This window comes from Manis javanica, chromosome 1 (genome assembly GCF_040802235.1).
Source record: "Manis javanica isolate MJ-LG chromosome 1, MJ_LKY, whole genome shotgun sequence".
NCBI lineage: Eukaryota > Metazoa > Chordata > Mammalia > Pholidota > Manidae > Manis > Manis javanica.
The window spans coordinates 152535805-152556584 of NC_133156.1; the positions used below are offsets into that span (position 1 = coordinate 152535805).

The following is a 20780-nucleotide window of genomic DNA, read 5'->3' on the forward strand; positions in this document are numbered from 1 at the left end:
CAGAAACTTGCCAACAAAGTAAATCTTTCAACTAGGATACATTCAAGCCAGGATTCTGCATTCCAAAATTTAGGATGCCCACTTTCTAAAAATATTGCAGGTATAGTTTGACAGAGACCAAAGACAGGTTGGGAATGAAGCCATAAAATATTCTTAGTTGATTAACATAAAAATTCTGACAACTCAATGTCAAATCATCACAATAAGAAAGAAAAAGAGAAGGTATCTAATATAAAAATCACCCAATGACCTCAAAATTTAAAGAGCAAATTTTAAAAAGTGACTTCAGAAAAAGTTCGCATGTCTCTTCTGCTACTGTCCAAGAACAAGGGCTATTAATGTGTATTAGTAGAACAAAAGAATAAGCTGAATCTTTTGAAAAATTCAAAAGAAAAGAAAAGAAAAAATGACTTCTATAGCTCCGTTTGCACTAAGAATAGAAACACTGTAGGAAAGTCCTCATAGTTAGAATGGTGTAAAAAAATGATGGAGAAAAAAGGGTAAATTTTGGTAGGAAGTAACTGAAACCCAAGTATCTAAAAGTACCTAGATCTTCTAAATAAACTCAGTTTCAATAGATTAGTGGTTCTCAAACTTTACTGTGCATCAGAATCACTGCAGGGGCTTGTTAAGCCAAGTGCTAGCCCCACACTGAGTTTCTGAGTTAGTAGGTCTAGACAGAAGCACAGAATTTATATTCCTAACAGTTTCCAAGTAATAATGATGCCTGATATCTAGGGATCACAATGTGAGAACCAGTGGTCTTAAACTGCATCTGAAGATAGAAGGAAAAGCCTTTAGAGTGACTCTTAATAGGCTTTGAAGAATGAGTAGGTAATAGGCACCTTGTGGGAGAGGGAGTAGACATGCATTGCCTCAGTCATTACGTATGTCTGAAATACAGGGATGTGAGTGAGATAGAACATGAACGAAGACTGGAGTGAGGCACACGGGGAATCCCATGTATTCCATAGCCATGCTGAAAAGGCTGAATGAATGCCATTCTCAGAGGAGGGAGACAGGAAATGGTTTTAAGCAGGGGGTCTATAGTTTACAAGGTTCACCCTGACAGAAGTGTTGGGGATGGACTGGAGACGACACTGCAGAATGAAAGGTCAGGTAGGTGATGGGAGGGAAAGGCAGTGCACAGGCAGAGGTCAGGTGAAAGAGCAACAGGGTGTTGGCCATGAGTTCATTATTGGAGTTGATTCTCCCTACATTTGTTTTAGAAATTCACCACCAGGAGAAAAAGAAAAGCATGGGTGAGAATGAGTGATGGCCTGAACTAAGGCAGTAGCAGCTGGGAGAGAGAAGAGGCTAAACAGATGAGTTGTTTAGAAATGAGATCTGACCAGGTTGTCCAGCCCAAGGATGAGCAGGCTGAGGAAAAAAGAGAGCTTAAGAGGACTCCTAGGTTTCTGGCTCGGTAATGCCCAGAGCCTTGTGCAAAAAAGTTCTTCACTACAGGAGTAAACAAACACAGGAGAAGCGGGTCTTTTTTCTTTTTTCTCCTCTGACTTAGGACTTCAAATAGCCTGTCTTCAACTTTGTCAATTCTTTCTTCTGCCAATCAAATGTCTTGAGCCTAATGAATATTTCAGTTCAATTATTGCATTCTTCAGCTCCATAATTTGTTTGGTTTTTAAAATTTCTGTATTTTTGTTGCCATTTTTAATTTGCTCATGCATCACTTTCCTCATTTTGCTTAGTTATTATTTATATTCTATTTTAGTTCACTGAGGAGCTTTAAGAGAGTTTTAAAAATCTTTATCTGGAAGTTCAGAGATGTGCATTTCTTTACTTTCTGTTTCTGAAGCTTTATTTTTTATCCCTTTGATTGAGCCATATGTCTTTTCATATTTATGATCTTACAGTTCTGTAGGTCAGAATTCTGATGTAAGTCTCAGCTAAAATCAAGGTGTCAGCAGAGCTGTGCTCCCTTCTGGAGGCTAAGGAGGATCCACCTTTTTGCTTATTCAGGTTGCCAGCAGAATTTAGTTCCTTATGGTTAGAGGACCGAGATCCCCAATTCCTTCCAGGCTATAAGCTGAGGGTAATTCCTAACTTTTAAAAGTGACCTACATTCCTTGGTGCATGGCCCTCTTCCTCAGTTTTCAAATCTAGAATGGATGGGTTCAGGCTCTGACTTAACTTCTGCTTCTTTTGTCTGGTTTAAAAAGTTCAAGCAATTACTGGGCCATCCAAATAATCCTGGTTAATCTTTTTATGAAGGTAAAATGATTAACAACCTTACTGCACTTTTGCCATGTAACATAACATATTGACAAGTTCTAGGGATTAGAATATGAATACCTTGGGGGCCATTATTCTATCAAGCACAAACAGCATTTAGAAGAAACTTTAGGTAAAGACGAAAACTGGAAATAATTTCCTAAACTAAACACTGGCTTATATTTCATAATCATGAGATGGTTTCTGAAAACTTTAAGCCAAACAACTTTAGATGCCTGTTCTTCAAAGTTTTAATGTATTTCTTGCAGAATATAATTATCCATCTCTAATGACCATTTATACTAACTAGAAATCATATGTACCAGTATCCAAAAATTAATGTGTAATTTAAGAAAATGGTCATCTCTTTGTTAATGAGAAGTCCCTTGAAAATAATTTTTTTATCCCTTCATGACAAAAGGCAAAATAAAATTATTTTAGTGGGATTTGAATCCTAAAATGGTATGTATCAGGAACTGTTCACATCATTGTTTATTTGCGTAACTCAAATGTACAATTATTTTTCCATTTTTGGAGCAGGTTTTAATTTCTGGTCTCTTAAAAGAAATTCCTATCACATTAAGACAAATACAAGTATGAATTAATTTTAATTAAGTCTCAAATGAATCTGGTTAGAACTATTGGTATAGTCAATATTTCCAATATTTTTTTCTCTTATAAAATACACTACTGAGTTTCCTTTTCTAATCTTCATGTCTACTAAGTCGGGTATTTCAAATTAAAAAACAAACCTTCACACACTTTTCCTGAATATCATTTTTCTGAGATGCAAATCTGAGTAGCGACTTTTCACTATCCATTTCAGATTCTTCATTTTTCAGTTTACTAAGATGATGATCTGAAATCCAGTCCATGAAGACAGTTAAAAGTTCATAAACTTGTGCATTAAGTGGTACCTATATGTAAAAAAAAATTAAATGTTTATTTCAGTTCACAACCTCCTAAAATTTCAAAGGCAAGCTTTAAACTTCTGTGCGATTAGAGAATAATTTACACCTAAAGCACTTCACTAAAATATATACTGAATGACAAAGCTTCTCCAAAAGAGATAAATTCCAAATCAAACATCTCCAGTTAATATCAGAAACAAGTTAAATGCTGGCTGAGAGAATCCAAGTTAAGTAACATAGAAAAGTAAGATTGGCATTGATTTGAAAACATGAACTACCATAACTAGAAGATTTTAACAAATATAAAAGCTAAACAATTTCCACCATAAAACTTCCTATTTTCTTCTTTCCAAAAAGAGTTGTTTCCTTTCTTGTTTTTACCTTATAAAATTCTATAACAGAATAAGAAATTATTTTTCCTGGAAATCCTGTCCTCTGAGAGTCTATCAAACTGAATAGAAAAGAGTAAGAACAAAATGTCACACACACAAAAAATTCAATTACACTGATTTCAGTATTCTTTCATGCCACTTTTAGTCAATTTAATGCAACAGTCACACATTTTCTTAAACAGGAAACTATGCAAGATTTAGTTATTTTTTTTTAGTCTGCTAAGACAGATTTATAAAAGCAAATTTAAAAAAAGGCAACATTAGGTAGATAGCAATCTACAAAAACTGGATCAGATGACTGAAAACAAGAAGCATTGCCACATTATTCTGAAGAGTAATTTTTTATTGGAATGTAGTTGATATACAGTATTATACCGGTTTCAGTTGTACAACTTAGTGATTTAAGACTTACACACATTACTAAATGCTCACCTCAGTAAGTGCAGTTTCCCTTGGCACTTTACCAAGACATTATAATATTATTCGCTTTTTTCCTTGTGCTGTGACTAATTTTTAATTTGAAGTTTGTACCTCTTTATCCCTTTCACCTATTTCACCTAGGGTAACCAAAAGTCCATTGTGTTTATGAGTCTATTTCTTTTTTGTTTGTTTTGTTTTTTGAAGTAATCTTTTACCTCAATTTTCTTTGAATAGAAACTTTAGAGAATTTCAATCATCTTCAATAACTGTGTATAAAGTCTCCAATATTTCCAATTTAATTTTTTTAATTTTTTAGTTTTTTTCACCATGCTTTAAGAAAACATGGAAGGTTGTATGACAGGAAAATGTTGAGGTAAGGGGAAGGAGAGTAGTATAATGTGACCATTTACAACCACAGAAAAACTTCTGTATGTACCTCATGCCTGGCAGAAGGGAAGGCAGGCAGGGAGTGGCAGGCTGGGGCCAGCCCTACTATAGAGGAAATCATTGTGTCCCGGCTGATAACGAAGACAGACCTTAGGCTGGGAGCCCTCAGGCAAGATGTGTGTGTGTGTGGCGTTTCCGCCCTCACCGTGGTCCCTGTAATCCACCTGGAGGGAGGCTCTGAGGGCCTGGGCCAGCATGATGACCTGGATATGGTTATTCTTCCTGTACATGGCTTCCATCTCCTGCTGGCAGAATTCTTGGACAGTCTGTCAGCCCTCAGCAAAGTGCTTAAAGAACCTGTTCTCGTGCCACAGGCAGCCTGAGGGGAGTAGTGACAGGCAGACCACTAGACAGTCCAGGGCCCTTCGGTCAGTGAAGGAGGCCAGCGGGTCAGCGACTGAGGTCTGCTTCTCTATCTACTCAATCAGGTCTGTGAGAGGGTTGAGGAAATCCTCAACTGCGAGCTCAGTGAAGACCTGGGACATCAGGTCCTCTTTGCTCTTGGCAGACACAGCCTTGAACTGCAGGAAATCTGTGGCAACATCCTGCAGTGCTCCAGTTTGAAGGGTCTAAAAGCATCACAGAAGCAGCTCCCATCAGACCTGGTCTTGTAGATGTACGAGAACTTTTTGTGGAGTGCTTGCTCTTCTGTTGATAGATGTCATCCTACACTCCTTGTATAGGACTGAGAGCTGCAGCAACTCTGTGACCAGAGGGATCTGCCCAGCAGTCTCATGCTGAATTTGGTCCTCTGGAGCCGTGATGGCTTCATCCTGGGCCTGACAGTTAATGCCTTCAGTCAATGCCCAGTGGTGGCTCTTGCTTCTGCTGCTAAGGTTCCTCCACAGCCATTTTTAAATAGTGCTGCACTCCCAGCTTACTTTCTGAAAAGAACTAGAGATTCTATCCAAGTTATTAAAACCCACAATGAGGTATCACTACCCACCCAGTGAAAAGGTCAAAATGAACAAGGCTGTAAACACCAAATATTGGCAACGTTATGGAACAACCAGGAAATGTACTCATGCATTGCTAGTAGGAGCGTAATATGGCATGACCACTTTGGAAAACTAGCAGCAGTTTCATTAAAAGCTAAAAACACATGCGTTTTATGAGCCAGAAATTCCGGTCCTGGTTGTATTTCCGAGAAAAATGAAAACACTTGTCCACAAAAGCATTGTACATGGCTATCCTTAGCAGCTTTATTCATGACAGACAAAAACTAGAAACAGCCCAGGTGTCTATCAATAGAAGAATGGATAAACTGACAAATTTATACATTGGAATACTACTAAGCAACACAGAGGAATAAGCTACTGATTCACGCAGCATCGTGATGAGCAAACTAAGCCTCACACGAACGAGAACATACAATTCCATTGACTGAGTTCCAGAATAGGTAAAATTCATTTATGGTGAGATAAACAAGATCAATAATAACTTCTTGCAGGGAAGAACCAGGAAGGACATGAGGGAACTTTCTAAGGTGATAGAAATGTGTTATATCTAATTGCAGGTTATGTGAATACAGACATTTGTCAAAAAACTCTACACATAAGCATCTGTGCATTATGTTACTGTATGCAATTTATACCTCAAAGTAAAAAAATTTCTTAGGAAAAAAAATGAATACAGTACATTCAGGGGTGGACTGCAGTCTTGATACAAAGAAACAAGACTTGCAGAATCTCAAAAAGCTTGAGTTCCTGTGATTTGTCAGTAATACTGTGTCTGAAACACTGTTGAAATATTTTTCTTTATTTTTGCAAATAACAGCATATCTGAAATACTATACAGATAATACTCTATAAAGGAATTATTATGGTGAATCCTTACATACCATAAGAATGTTGGCTAAGTGAAAGAAAAACATTAAAGAATAAAATCTCCTCACTTTTTACTGGAGAAATTAGCAATTACATCATACCTTGTAAGTTCTCGAAACTGGTACTTTTTCTTGTTTTAAACTCTTCATTTCCTGAGCAGCAAGAGGAATTCCTTTCAATCTCTGTATTGTCATAAACTCATACTTCCTCTGCAGCAGTATATATATCCAATTAAAGAACAACTATATTAAAAGTGAAACAATCCAAAAGCAATCATTTAAAAATTCACTGTGTCACAAGAGCAGGAAAATTACCTGTAAATTATCTAAACGAGCTTGAACTCTTTTAGCCTGAATCTCCATCTTCCTGTTTTCTTCACTTACTTCATTTAACTAAAGGAAAACATTAGACATTTCAATATAAAACTTAAGCTCATTTCATACTAATACTTCCCCAAATAACCCACTATCTCATCTAGTTTGCATAACCAAGCAATATAAGAAAACAGAGGCAGCATTCATGATTAAACAAGATCATAGCTAAAATGACAATTTTTCCCTAAAATATTAATAGTACTGTATATAAGGAAGTTTTCTCCAATCTGAAAAACTTGCAAGTCTCCTGACACCTTACAAGTACACATTTTAATGGGAAATGTCTTTTGACTTTTTGTTGAACAATAATGTATGTACAGGAAAGTGTACATATCATTACATATGTAGCAGAAGGAATTATTGGGCTTGGACTAAATATATATGAATATGGGAAGAGGATTAAAGATGGCAGCAGGAGAAGTGAGACAGAAACCTCCTCCCAAAACCACATATAATGTGAAAATATAGCAAATACCTCAAATTCTGAAACAGAAACAGGAAAGAAGGCTAAGCAGACTGTCTACACCTGGGGAAAACCACAGACCTCAAGGAAAAGGGTAAAGTAACAAAGCCATGATCTGGAGGGACCCGAGCCCTTCCCCTGCCCCAGCTCACTGGCATGAGGAAGAGCAATGGAGTTGGGGAGGGAGTGGAGGCCTAGGACTGCTGAACACCTAGCCCTGGAGAACTGCTCTGAGAGCACGAATCTACATTACATGGTGCTCTGGAGATTAGTGGGGTTGGAAAGTTAACACAGGCAGAATACTTGGAGAGATTGTGGTTCCAGCTGCTTGTGGAAAACAGAAATTCACATCCAGCCACTCTGGGACAAAAGAAAGGCAGGCAGTCCAAGAGACTTCCTAACAGTGAGAGAGCTGCTAAAGGGGCAAGAATTGCACAGAGCTTGCTGCTGAGGAGAAAAAGGAGAGGTGGACAAAATTGTCCAGGCGCACTCTGCCCAGCAGGTTGGGAACTTTCAGGAGCTTCAGGTACTCCATATCGCTGGCTGGCTATACAGCTCCAAGGCCCCCCACTACGATATGCCGATATCAGCTTCTTTATATTCTTCTTATCTAATTTCTATTTCCTTCCAGCCGGTACCAGGTCGCAAACCGGCTACCCCTGCCTACTGAAGCTACAAGTGCAAACCATAGAGACTTCATGCTGCATGCTCAGCCCACTGGCCCTGGCAGTGGAGACAGGCACTGCAGCTGGGAAGCAGGAAAAACCTCTTTCCTCCCAACACACACCAGTGCTGCTCCACTGCAACCTCCACCATCACTCCAGTGGCTAAGCACCTCCAGAGAGTAGAGCTTCTGGGTACTACAGGGCACCACCTACAAATACAAAGAGTCAAAGGAAACTGGTTCAACCCAAAATCCCATAAACACCAGAAAGAGGGCCAAGTGAAACTGAACTCATCAATCTTCCTAAAGAATATTTCAAAATAAAAATCATAAACATGCTCATGCAGCTACAGGAAAAATATTCAAGAACTCAGGGAGCAATTCAGGAATGAGATCCAAAAGTTAAAGAATATAGTATCTGAAATGAAACATACAAAGGAGGGACTTAAAAGCACATTAGATGAAGTACAAGAGACAGTGAATGAAACAGAAATTAGAGAACAGGAATATAAAGAATCTGAGGCACAGAGAGAAAAAAGGATCTACAGGAATTAAAGAATATTGAGAGAACTGTGTGACCAATCCAAATGGAACAATATTCACATTATAGGGGTACCAGAAGAAGAAAAGAGAGAAAAAGGAATAGAAATTGTCTTTGAGGAGGTAATTGCTGAAAACTTCCCCAGTCTGGGGAAGGAGATAGTCTCTCAGGCCACGGAGGTGCACAGATCTCCCAACACAAGGGACTGAAGGAAGACAACACCAAGACATATAATAATTAAAATGGCAAAGATCAAGGATAAGGACAGAGTATTAAAGGCAGCAAAAGAGAAAAAAAAGATAACATACAAAAGAAAACCCATTAGGTTATCATCAGACTTCTGAGCAGAAACCTTACAGGCCAGAAGGGAGTGGCATGATATATTTAATGCAATGAAGCAGAAGGGCCTCAAACCTAGAATACTCTACCCGAAAAGATTATCACTTAAATTTGAAGGGGGGATTAAACAATTTCCAGATAAGCAAAAGCTGAGAGAATTTACCTCCCACAAACTGTCTCTACAGTGTATTTTGGAGGGACTGCTACAGATGGAAGTGTTCCTAAGGCTAAATAGCTGTCACCAGAAGAAATAAAAACCATAGTAAAGAAAGTAGACCAATTAATTACTAAGCAGATGCAAAATCAAATAAACCATCCCCAAAGTCAGTCAAGGGATAGACAAAGAGTACAGAATATGATACCTAATATATAAAGAATGAAGAAGAAAAAGGAGGGGGGGAAAATGAGCCTTTAGATTGTGTTTATAATAGTATACTAAGTGAGTTAAATTAGACTGTTAGATAGTAAAGAAGTTATCCCTGAACCTTTGATAACCACGAATCTAAAGTATGCAATGGCAGTAAGTTCACACCTATCAATAATCACCCTAAATGTAAATGGTCTGAAAGCACCAATCAAAAGACACAGAGTCACTGAATGGATAAAAAAACAAGATTCACCTATATGCTGCCTACAAGAGACTCACTTCAAACCCAAAGACATACACAGACTAAAAGTGAAGGGATGGAAAAAGATATTTCATGCAACTAATAGGGAGAAAAAAGTAGTAATTGCAGTACCTGTATCAGAATAGACCTGAAAATAGACTTCAAAACAAATAAAGTAAGAAGAGACAAAAGAAGGACATTACATAATGATAAAGGGGTCAATCCAACAAGAGGATATATTCATTATAAATATCTATGCACCCAACACAGGAGCATCTACATATGTTAAACAAATACTAACAGAATTAAAGGGGGAAATAGAATGCAATGCATTTATTTTAGGAGACTTCAACACACCACTCACTCCAAAGGACAGATCAACCAGACAGAAAATAATTAAGGAGACAGAGGCACTGAACAACACACTAGAACAGATGGACTTAACAGACATCTATAGAATACTCTATCCAAAAGGGGCAGGATATACATTCTTCTCAAGTGCCCATGGAACATTTTCAAGAATAGATCATATACTAGGCCATAAAAGGAGCCTCAGTAAATTCAGAAACATTGCAATTGCACCAACCAGTTTCTCAGACCACAAAGGTATGAAACTAGAAATAAATCATGCAAAGAAAAGAAAAAAACCGACAAACACATGCACCCTTAACAATATGCACCTAAACAATCAATGGATCAATGACCAAATAAAAACAGAGACCAAGATAGCATCAACACTAAGTTTTATCAAATATTTAGTGAAAACCTAATACCCACTCTCCTTAAAGTCTTTCAAAAAGTAGAAGAGGGAATATGTCCAAACTCATTCTATGAGGCCAGCATCACTCTAACAAAAAAAACATCATATTTTACAGCAAGAAGCTGAAAGCTTTTCCTTTAAGATCGGGAACAAGACAGGGATGCCCACTCTCCCCATTTTTATTCAACATAGTTATGGAGGTCCCAGTCACGGCAATCAGACAACACAAAGAAATACAAGGCATCCAGATTGGTAAGAAAGAAGTTAAATTGTCACTATTTGCAGATGACATGATATTGTACATAGAAAACCCTAAAAAATTCACCACAAAACTACTAGAACTAATAACTGAATTCAGCAAAGTTGTAGGATACAAAATTAATACACAGAAATCTGTTGCATTCCTATATACTAATCATGAACTAGCAGAAAAAGAAATCAAGAAAACAATTCCATTCACAATTGCATCAAAAAGAATAAAATACCTAGGAATAAACCTAACCAAGGAAATGAAAGACCTATACCCTGAAAACTACAAGACACTCATGAGAGAAATTAAAGAAAATATCAATAAATGGAAATACATCCTGTGCTCATGAATAGGAAAAATTAATATTGTCAAAATGGCCATACTGCCTAAAACAATCTACAGATTCAATGTAATCCCTATCAAAATATCGACAGCATTCTTCAACGAACTGGAACAAATAGTTCTAAAATTCATATGGAACCACAAAGACCCTGAATAGCCAAAGCAATCCTGAGAAGGAAGAATAAAGCTGAGGGGATTATGCTCCCAACTTCAAACTCTACTAAGAAGCCACAGTAATCAAGACAATTTGGTATTGGCACAAGAACAGACCTTTAGATCAATGGAACAGAATAGAAGGCCCAGATACAAACCCAAGCACATACGGTCAAGCAATAAATGATAAAGGAGCCATGGATATACAAGAAGGAAATGACAGCCTCTTCAACAACTGCTGTTGGCAAAACTGGACAGACACATGTTAGAGAATGAAACTGGATTATTGTTTAACTCCACACATAAAAGTAAACTCAAAATGGATCAAAGACCTGAGTGTAAGTCATGAAACCATAAACTCTTAGAAAAAAACATAGGCAAAACTCTCTTGATATAAACATGAGCAACTTTTTCCTGTACGCATCTCCTCAGGCACGGGGAACAAAAGCAAAAATGAACAAATGGGACTACATCAAGCTAAAAAGCTCTGTACAGCAAAGGACACCATCAGTAGAACAAAAAGACATCCTACAGTATGGGAGAATATATTTGTAAACAATAAAAATCCAACAAGGGGTTAACATCCAAAATATACAAAGAACTCACATGCCTCAACCCCCAAAAAGCAAATTAACTTATTAAAAAACGGGCAGAGGATCTGAACAGACACTTCTCCAAAGAAGAAATTCAGATGGCCAACATGCATATGAAAAGATGCTCCACATCGCTAATTATCAGGGAAATGCAAATTAAAACCACAATGAGATATCACCTCACACCAGTAAGGATGGCCAGCATTAAAAAGACTAAGAACAACAAATACTGGCATGGATGCAGAGAAAGGGGAGCCCTCCTACACTGCTGGTGGGAATGTAAGCTGATTCTACCATTGTGGAAAGCAATATGGAGGTTCCTCAAAAACTAAAAATAGAAATACCATTTGACCTGGGAATCCCACTCCTTGGAATTTACCCAGAGAATACAACTCCTCAGACTCAAAAAGACATATGCACCCCTAAGTTTATTGCAGCACTACTTACAATAGCCAAGATAGGGAAGCAACTTAAGTGTCCATCAGTAGATGAATGGATAAAGAAGATGTGGTACATATACACAATGGAATACTATTCAGTCATACGAAGAAAAAAAATCCTACCATTTGCAACAACATGGATGGAGCTAGAGGGTATTATGCTCAGTGACATAAGTCAGGCAAAGAAAGACAAGTACCAAATGATTTCCCTCATTTGTGGAGTGTAACAACGAAGCAAAACTGAAGGAACAAAACAGCAGCAAACTCACAGACTTCAAGAAGGGACTAGTGGTTACCAAAGGGGAGGGGTGAGAGAGGGTGGTAGAAGGGTATTGAGGGATATTATGACTAGTACACATGGTGTGTGTGGGGTTCACAGGGAAGACAGTGTAGCACAGACAAGAGAAGTAGTGACTCTGTGGCATCTTACCACACTGATGGACAGTGACTTCAATGGGGTATGGGGCAGACTTGATAATATAGGTGAATGCAATAACCACAATATTTTTCATGTGGAACCTTCATAACAGTGTATATGAATAATACCTTAATTTTAAAAAAAGAAAAAGAAAAAAATATATATGAATATGGGAAGAACTGACATCACAATAGTGAGTCTTCCCATCCAGAACATAACATATCCTTAATTTATTTAGGCTTTTTTTTCTTTCATTAATGCTTTTACTTTTCAGTATACATATTTGCACATCTACGTTTATATTTATTCTTGGATAGCTAAAGTTTCTGATGCTACTACCTATAGTATCTTTCAATAAGTAACATTTACCATTTGATTATTGTTGGCATATAGAAATACACTTGATTTTTGTATATTTAACTTACATCAAAAGAGTCTCCTAAACTGCCTTAACCTAATAACTTGTCTGTATACTTGTGTGAGCACCTATGTATATTAGTTACATAATCATATCATCTGTGGATAGTTCTTATTTCTTCCATTCCAATCCTTACTTCTTTTTTTTCTTTATTGCCCTGACTAGGACATTCAGTACAACGTTCAGTAGAAATTGTAACGTTAAGCACCTTAATTTTGTTCTGATCTCAGGGAAAAGATTTCAATAATGAAAATTCAGTATGATTTTGTTGGTTTTTTTGGTAGATACTGTATCAGAATTCAGAAATTCTTTTATTACTAGTTTTTATATGAGTTGGTGCTGAATTTTATATCAACAGAAATTATAATATGATTTTATCAATGTGTTAATTTTCAAATGATAAACCATACTTGCATTCCTGTTTTTAAGTATCACTGGATTCAATTTACTAATATTTAAAATGTTTTATCTATATTTATGAGCAACCAGTTTGCTTTTTTTTCTTGTAATATTCTTGACAGATTTAGTTTCAAGGTTATGCTGGCTTCATACAAGAAGAAGGGAACCTTTTCTGTCATTTTCTACTTACCTTTAAGGTACATGATATTTCTTCCTTAAAAATTAGCCATGAATCGTATTGTTATTTCTTTAAAGATGAGGTGTCTTACTTTTCTCTGACCACTTTTAAAATTTTATCTCTATCTAAAGTTTGTAGCAGTCTTAAAATAGTGTGCCTATGTATGGTTTTCCTCAGCATTTATCCTGCTTAGGATTAACATAGTTTCTTATTTCTGTAGGTTGGCATCTTTTCACCAGTTTGGGAAAACTCTTGGCAATTTTTGTCTTCATATATTTTGTTTTTGCCCTACTATCTCTGTTGCTAACTCCCATGTTAAACATTTTAACTGCATCCTACAAGTTTCTTTTATGAATTTTTCAATCTCTCCACTCAGTATTTTCATGTTGAGACTTCTTATGAAATAATCTTCCAGTTCACTAATCCTGTCTCCTGCTGTGTCTCATCTACTGCTAAACCCATTCATTGGAGTTCTGAAATTCAATTAGTGCTATTTTTAAAATTTCTATTTAATTCCTTTTTGATTCCATTTTATTAATAAAGTTCTTTTTTCCTACTTTCTTGAACACATTAATCATTATTTTGAAGTCTTTGCATTTTCACTCTAATGTCTGGATCACCAGCAGTTATGTTCATATTGTCTAGGGCTTTCCCTCTTCATATTTGGTCATGTAATTCTGTCTTTTAATATGCTCACTCATTTTGTGTACGATGACAGAAAAAAATTAACATTTTTTTACATATGATATCTTTCAGAGAAAGCTCATTCTTTCCTCTGCAGTTATTTAAAGTGGGGACTGGTCACCTTAATCCAGTCAGGAACTGAGATCAGTTAGGGCCAGGTTTCTGAGGAGGGCTCTATCTACCTCTAATTCACCTCCTAGCATTCAAGCCTGCTGCTACCAACTCTGCCTGGCGTGTGCACCGGGACTCTCTCCCACAGTGAGTCCTAAACATTAACCTTGCCGGCTGGACTTCCTTGGGAAGACTTAATGGGAATGATGATGATGATGATGACAGAATATTTGTTTATATCAACTGTTACCACAAATGACTGTAAGTCACAGAAATAATTTACCTTTTTATTTAACAATGTCAAAGTACACTCAACCCTTGAACAACATGGGTTTGAACTGTACAGGTCCACACATATATGGATTATTTTCAATAAACATATACTGGAAAATATTTTGGAGATTTGCAACAATTTGAAAAAATATTCTCTTTTCTCTAGCTTACTTTATTGTAAGAATACAGGATTTAATACATATGACATGCAAAATATGTGTTAATCAACTGTTTGTTATTGGTAAAGGCTTCTGGTCACCAGTAGACTATTAGTAGTTAAGTTCTCGAGGAGTCAAAAGTTATATTCAGCTTTTCAACTGCACAGTGGTCAGTGTTCCCCATCCCCACATTGTTCACAGGTCAACTATGTATATCATATACCATGCCAGAGGGTGGCAAACTATGGCCTGCAGGCCAAATCTGATCATTGCCTGTTTTTCATAATGAAGTCTTACTAGAACAGAGGCATGCTCATTCACTTACTTATTGCTTATAGCTGCTTTTGCACTATAATATCAGAGTTGAGTAATTGCAACAGAGACGATATGACCCACAGAACCCAAAATATTTACTATCGCATCCACAACAGAAAATATTTGCTGACCCCTAATCTATGAAAAAATTAACCATAAAAAGGATTCTGCTACCTAGTGCCAAAGAATTTCTCCCAAAGTCTTTCACTTTGGACACACTAGGTCATAATTTTAATTATCAATAGGTTCAACCAGTTAATAATGCACATATCCACGACAATCAACATGCACTCATGGAAACACATGCAAAATTATTAAGCATTATACAAACCTAAGTGATAGGTATTAGTAACAAAGTGCCTTTGCTAGCAATTAAAGAAAGCCTTCTCAAAAAAAAGAGTGCTAGATTGAGATTTTGATGAAAAATAATCTCTCCAGGGATAAAGCAGGCTTTCAGGCACAGTAAGTCAAGGTCACACTCCAATTGTGGGAGACCACAAATGAATTCAGGGAAGCCGAAGAGTTAAATTAAGTGGGAAATAAGGTCCCTAGTTACCACTACCAAGAATAAAGGTTATAGCAAGTAGTGACTAGAGAACATCAAAACCAGAAACAGACAAAAACACACACATATCTAAGGAATCTCAGGAGGCAAATTACCTCTGAGTCTGAGTTTAGTTACATTTTAGAATCCATAACATTTTCCAGCACAACATTTTAATTCTTAAAGTGATTGGGTTTACCACAATTTTGTTCATCTACTGCTCCTACCCACACAAACACTTACATAATCATTCTCCTGTCCCACTTCAACATATTCCTTCACCTCATTCAGTCAAAAACTGGCAAAGTGAAGTAAAAATAAATACAACTCACAAAATATTTCTGTTATGCAATGCTATTATCAAGTGCTGACTAAATTATACCACATATACAGATAAAAAATTACAGTGCAGTATGGTATCAGTCTACACTCACAAGACTATGAGCAATGTGAAAGCTTCCTTCTTATACTGCCTGGCAAATAACAGACATCAAGAAAATTAATGTTAAATAAGCAGTGGTGTGTAATAGCAGTTACAAGAAGCACTCTGCTAGAAATCAATGCCCTGAGGTCCTCAGGTTTCATTTGCTTGTTTTTAAATCTGGTAATTACTCTCTTATTTGTAAAAAATTCAACTTGACAAACATTTCAGCTGGTTGCCAGAATAGATGATGAGAGACCAAGACCTAAAGAGTACTATGCTTATATTTCAAAGTGATTTAAAACAAAGATGACAAAGTTAATCAAAATTTTCTCTAGCTAGAATATGTCTAAGACTTTGACTTCTAAATTGTTAAATATAAACCATATACATATACACAAATATATATATGTATATACACACATATAGTTCTAAGAATGTCTTATAATCTAACATGTATTAAAATAGATCTTACCTGTTTTTTTAAGTTATCATTCAATTCTTTCAATGCATCAAAAGAGGACCTTAGCCTCTTGCTTTCTTTATTTCTCTCCTTAAGAACTTCAGTTAAGTGCTCAACTTCTGCATTGTGTTGCTAGGAAGGGAAAAAAAATCTGATCTAAAAATTAGGTAAGGATTCCAAGTCACTAATGCTACAGAATATAAATTAATTAAAAATCAGAACCTCTTGAATCACAGGACTTTACAGTGTACTTAAGCATATACATAACTAATACTGCAAAACATTTATAAAAACTGTGTAATTAACCAAAGTAGTAATAAAGCATTAAAATCATTTGTTGAATACTTATTAAAACATATCATTGAAATTAAGTAGCAATAAGTCAATTTTCTGCTTCTTATCAGAAAATCCACCATAGAACTCACTGAAATAATTTCTATCTGACATCATGGAATGATAAAACAATGAAGGATCCTTAGGAAAATATTAGGTAACTACTCACAACTTTATAGATTAAAGCTTAAGGTTTAGGTTACCCTTGAGGGGAAAATATTCCATAGACAGAATAAACTAATTCCTTTGTCTCACAAAATAACTAAAACTGTTTACACCTCAAAAAATTTACATACATAATAAAATTTCTCTGAGACCCAAACTATGTCTCTCCTTAATCAGTTTTATAAGTCAATTCAATTTTCCATCTTACTAGATTTAAATGAAATAGGACCTCTTAAGGTGTGAATGCTTACAGTTTCTTTTATCTTGTATTCTCACTTTATTCATAATGTATTAAAAAAGTTTCTACAGAAAATCAGGAAATTGAATTAATTTCCTTCCTCTAAGTAATCACATAGTAACCATTAAAGTGAAGCAGCTCCTTTATACATAATAAGAATACCAGACAGGTAACTCTAAAGAGAAAAAATAAAAAATAAAACCAGGATGCAGGGTTCTGAGAATCCAAGCATTCCTTCTTTTCCGCTGTTTAATAATCCAATCAACTGAGAAAATTAGCTTATATATTTTTTATTATATTAGATGATTGCTTAAATAACTTAAGGTGAGGAAGAGCCAAGATGGCGGCGTGAGTAGAGCAGCAGAAATCTCCTCCCAAAACCATATATATTTTTGAAAATACAACAAATACAACCATCCCTAAAAGAGAGACCAGAAGACACAGGACAACAGCCAGACTACATCTACACCTGCAAGAACCCAGCACCTCGCAAAGGGGGTAAGATACAAGTCACTGCCCGGTGGGACCTGAGTGCCCCTCACCCCAGCTCGCTGGTGGGAGGAGAGGAGTTGGAGTGGGAAGAGAGAGGGAGCCCAGGACTGCTAAATACCCAGCCCTAGCCATCCGCACCGGAAGCGCAGACACACAGTGTATGGGGTGCTGGATACTGGAATGGGACAATAAAACCTGCGAGCAGGTCCCCGCAGCCAGTGCCCCTGGGACAAAGAAAAGCAAGTGCTTTTTGAAAGACTTAAAGGGACAGGGACACAATAGCTGAACAGAGGCATCCCGGCACACTCAGCCCAGCAGCTGGGAATCCCGGGGAGCTCTGGGCGCCCTAACTCCCTGGGTGGCAGCGCAGCTTGGAGGCCCCTTCTGGCGATGAACAGACTCCCATTGGTTCGCTCTCCAGAGCAGCCTCGCCATAGCAGAGCAGCAGCCTGAGGCAGGCCACACCCACAGCAACCACGTGGAGATTCCTTCACAGTGGCAGGGCAAGAATCAGAGACCCCGTCTGCGCACAGCTGCCTAGCACAAGCCGCTAGCGGTCACCGTTCCCCCAGGAGAGGAAGGCCACAAACTAGCAAGAAGGGATGTTCTTCCAGCTGACACATGTGCCAAATCCCCACAACTACCTCTATCGCCATGAAAAGGCAGAAGAATTTGATACAGACCAGACTAACCCAGATATCCTCCCCTGAGAAGGAATCTGGGGAGATAGACCTAACCAATCCCCCTGAAAAAGAATTCAAAATAAAGGTCATAACCATGCTGATGGAGCTACAGAGAAAAATGCAAGAGCTAACTGACACAGGAGGGAGGGAGACTACAGAAATAAAACAATCTCTGGAAGGACTTAAAAGCAGAATGGACGAGATGCAAGAGGCCATTAATGGAATAGAAAACCAGAGAAAAGGAACGCACAGAAACTGATGCAGAGAGAGAGAAGAGGATCTCCAGGAATGAAAGAATATTAAGAGAACTGTGTGACCAATCCAAACGGAACAATATTCACGTTATAGGGGTACCAGAGGAAGAAGAGAGAGAAAAAGGGATAGAAAGTGTCTTTGAAGAAATAATTGCTGAAAACTTCCCCAAACTGGGGGAGGAAATAGTCTCTCACAGCATGGAAGCCCACAGAACTACCAACAGAAGGGATCCAAGGAGGACAACACCAAGACACATAATAATTAAAATGGCAAAGATCAAAGACAAGGACAGAGTACAAAAGGCAGCCAGTGGGACAAAAAAGATCACCTGCAAAGGAAAACCCATCAGGCTATCATCAGACTTCTCAACAGAAACCTTAGAGGCCAGAAGAGAATGGCATGATATATTTAATGCAATGAAACACAAGGGCCTTGAACCAAGAATACTGTATCCAGCATGATTATCACTTAGATATGAAGGAGATTTAAACAATTTTGAGACAAGCAAAAGTTGAGGGAATTTGCCTCCCACAAACCACCTCTACAGGATATTTTAAAGGGACTGCTCTAGATGGGAGCACTCCTAAGGCTAAATAGATGTCAACAGAGAAAATAAAATTACAACAAAGACAGCAGACCAACTAAACACTAATTAAGGTAAAAATAAATCATCTACTCACAAAAGCAGTCAAAGGAAACACAGAATTGTACAGAATAAAACACCTAACATATAAAAACAGGAAGAGGAGGAATAAGAAGAGAGAGAAATAAAGAATCATCAGACTGTGTTTATAATAGCTTAATAAGATAAGTTAGATGGTTAGATAGTAAAGAAGCTACCCTTGAGCCTTTGGTAACCACAAATCTAAAGCCTGCAATGTCAATAAGTCAATATTGACATTAAGACAATAATCATCCTAAATGTAAATGGACTGAATGCACCAATCAAAAGACAGAGTAATAGAATGGATAAGAAAGCAAGACCCATCTATGTGCTGCTTACAAGAGACTCACCTCAAACCCAAAGACATACACAGACTAAAAGTCAAGGGATGGAAAAAGCTATTTCATGCAAACAATAGCGAGAAAAAAGCAGGTGTTCCAGTACTTGTATCAGACAAAATAGACTTCAAAACAAAGAAAGAAACAAGAGATAAAGAAGCACATTACATAATGATAAAGGGCTCAGTCCAACAAGAGGATGTAACCATTATTAATATATATGCACCCAACACAGGAGCACCAACATTTGTGAAACAAATACTAACAGAATTAAATGAGGAAACAGAATGCAATGCATTTGTTCTAGGAGACTTCAACACACCACTCACTCCAAAGGACAGATCCACCAGGAAGAAGATAAGTAAGGACACAAAGGCACTGAACAACACACTAGAACAGATGGACTTAACAAACATCTACAGAACTCTACACCCAAAAGCAGCAGGATAAACATTCTTCTCAAGTGCACATAGAACATTTTCCAGAATAGACCACATACTAGGCCACAAAAACAGCCTCAGTAAATTCAAAAAGATTGAAATTCTACCAACCAACTTCTCATACCACAAAGGCATAAAACTAGAAATAAATTGTACAAAGAAAAAAAAGGCTCACAAACACACCTGGAGGCATAACAACATGCTCCTAAATAATCAATGGATCAATGACCAAATTAAATCAGGGATCAAGCAATACATGGAGACAAATGACAACAACAGCACAAAGCCCCAACTTCTGTGGGATGCAGTGAAGGCAGTTCTAAGAGGAAAGTATATAGCAATCTAGGCATATTTAAAGAAGGAAGAACAATCCCAAATGAATAGTCTAAAGTCACAATTATTGAAATTGGAAAAAGAAGAACAAATGAGGCCCAAAGTAAGCAGAAGGAGAGACATAATAAAGATCAGAGAAGAAATAAAGAAAATTGAGAAGAATAAAACAATAGAAAAAATCAATGAAACCAAGAGCTGGTTCTTTGAGAAAAATAAACAAAATAGACAAGCCCCTAGCCAGACTTCTTAAGAGAAAAAGAGAATCTACACACATCAAAAGAATCAGAAATGAGAAAGGAAAAATCACGACGGACCCCACAGAAATACAAAGAATTGTTAGAGAATACTATGAAAATCTGTATGCTAACAAGGTGTAAAACCTAGAAGAAATAGACAACTTCCTAGAAAAATACAACCGGCCAAGACTGACCCAGGAAGAAACAGAAAATCTAAACAGACCAATTACCAGCAATGAAATTGAATCAGTAATTGAAAAACTATCCCAGAACAAAACCCCTGGGCCAGATAGATTCACCGCTGAATTTTATCAGACATATAGAGAAGATATAATAAACATTCTCCTTAAAGTTTTCCAAAAAATAGAAGAGGAGGGAATACTTCCAGACTCATTCTGTAGAATCTAAGCATTAAAAGAGAATAGAAATAGGTTAGCATAAGGTTAGCCATCTTAAGAGCCTATAA

The 20780-nt window shown here is 37.1% G+C and overlaps 1 protein-coding gene and 1 pseudogene across 10 annotated transcripts in view; both read right to left on the reverse strand.

Annotated features, from left to right (window-relative positions):
* The window catches only part of CCDC138 (coiled-coil domain containing 138), a 99226-nt gene that overhangs the window by 51368 nt on the left and 27078 nt on the right, over window positions 1–20780 (reverse strand). For 4 of the 10 annotated variants that reach the window (XM_037015573.2, XM_017674390.3, XM_017674389.3 and 1 more), the window contains exons 7-10: window positions 16150–16269; window positions 6543–6620; window positions 6330–6437; window positions 2985–3149 (exon numbers count right to left, since the gene is read on the reverse strand). In XM_037015573.2, the coding sequence (XP_036871468.1) occupies window positions 2985–3149; window positions 6330–6437; window positions 6543–6620; window positions 16150–16269 (471 nt within the window). Of the gene's footprint in view, window positions 1–2984; window positions 3150–6329; window positions 6471–6542; window positions 6621–16149; window positions 16270–20780 lie in introns of all 10 variants that reach the window. The other 6 variants (XM_037015572.2, XM_017674392.3, XM_017674388.3 and 3 more) reach the window with 3 other exon arrangements.
* Window positions 3162–5254, reverse strand: LOC108405950 (ubiquitin thioesterase OTUB1 pseudogene; annotated as a pseudogene).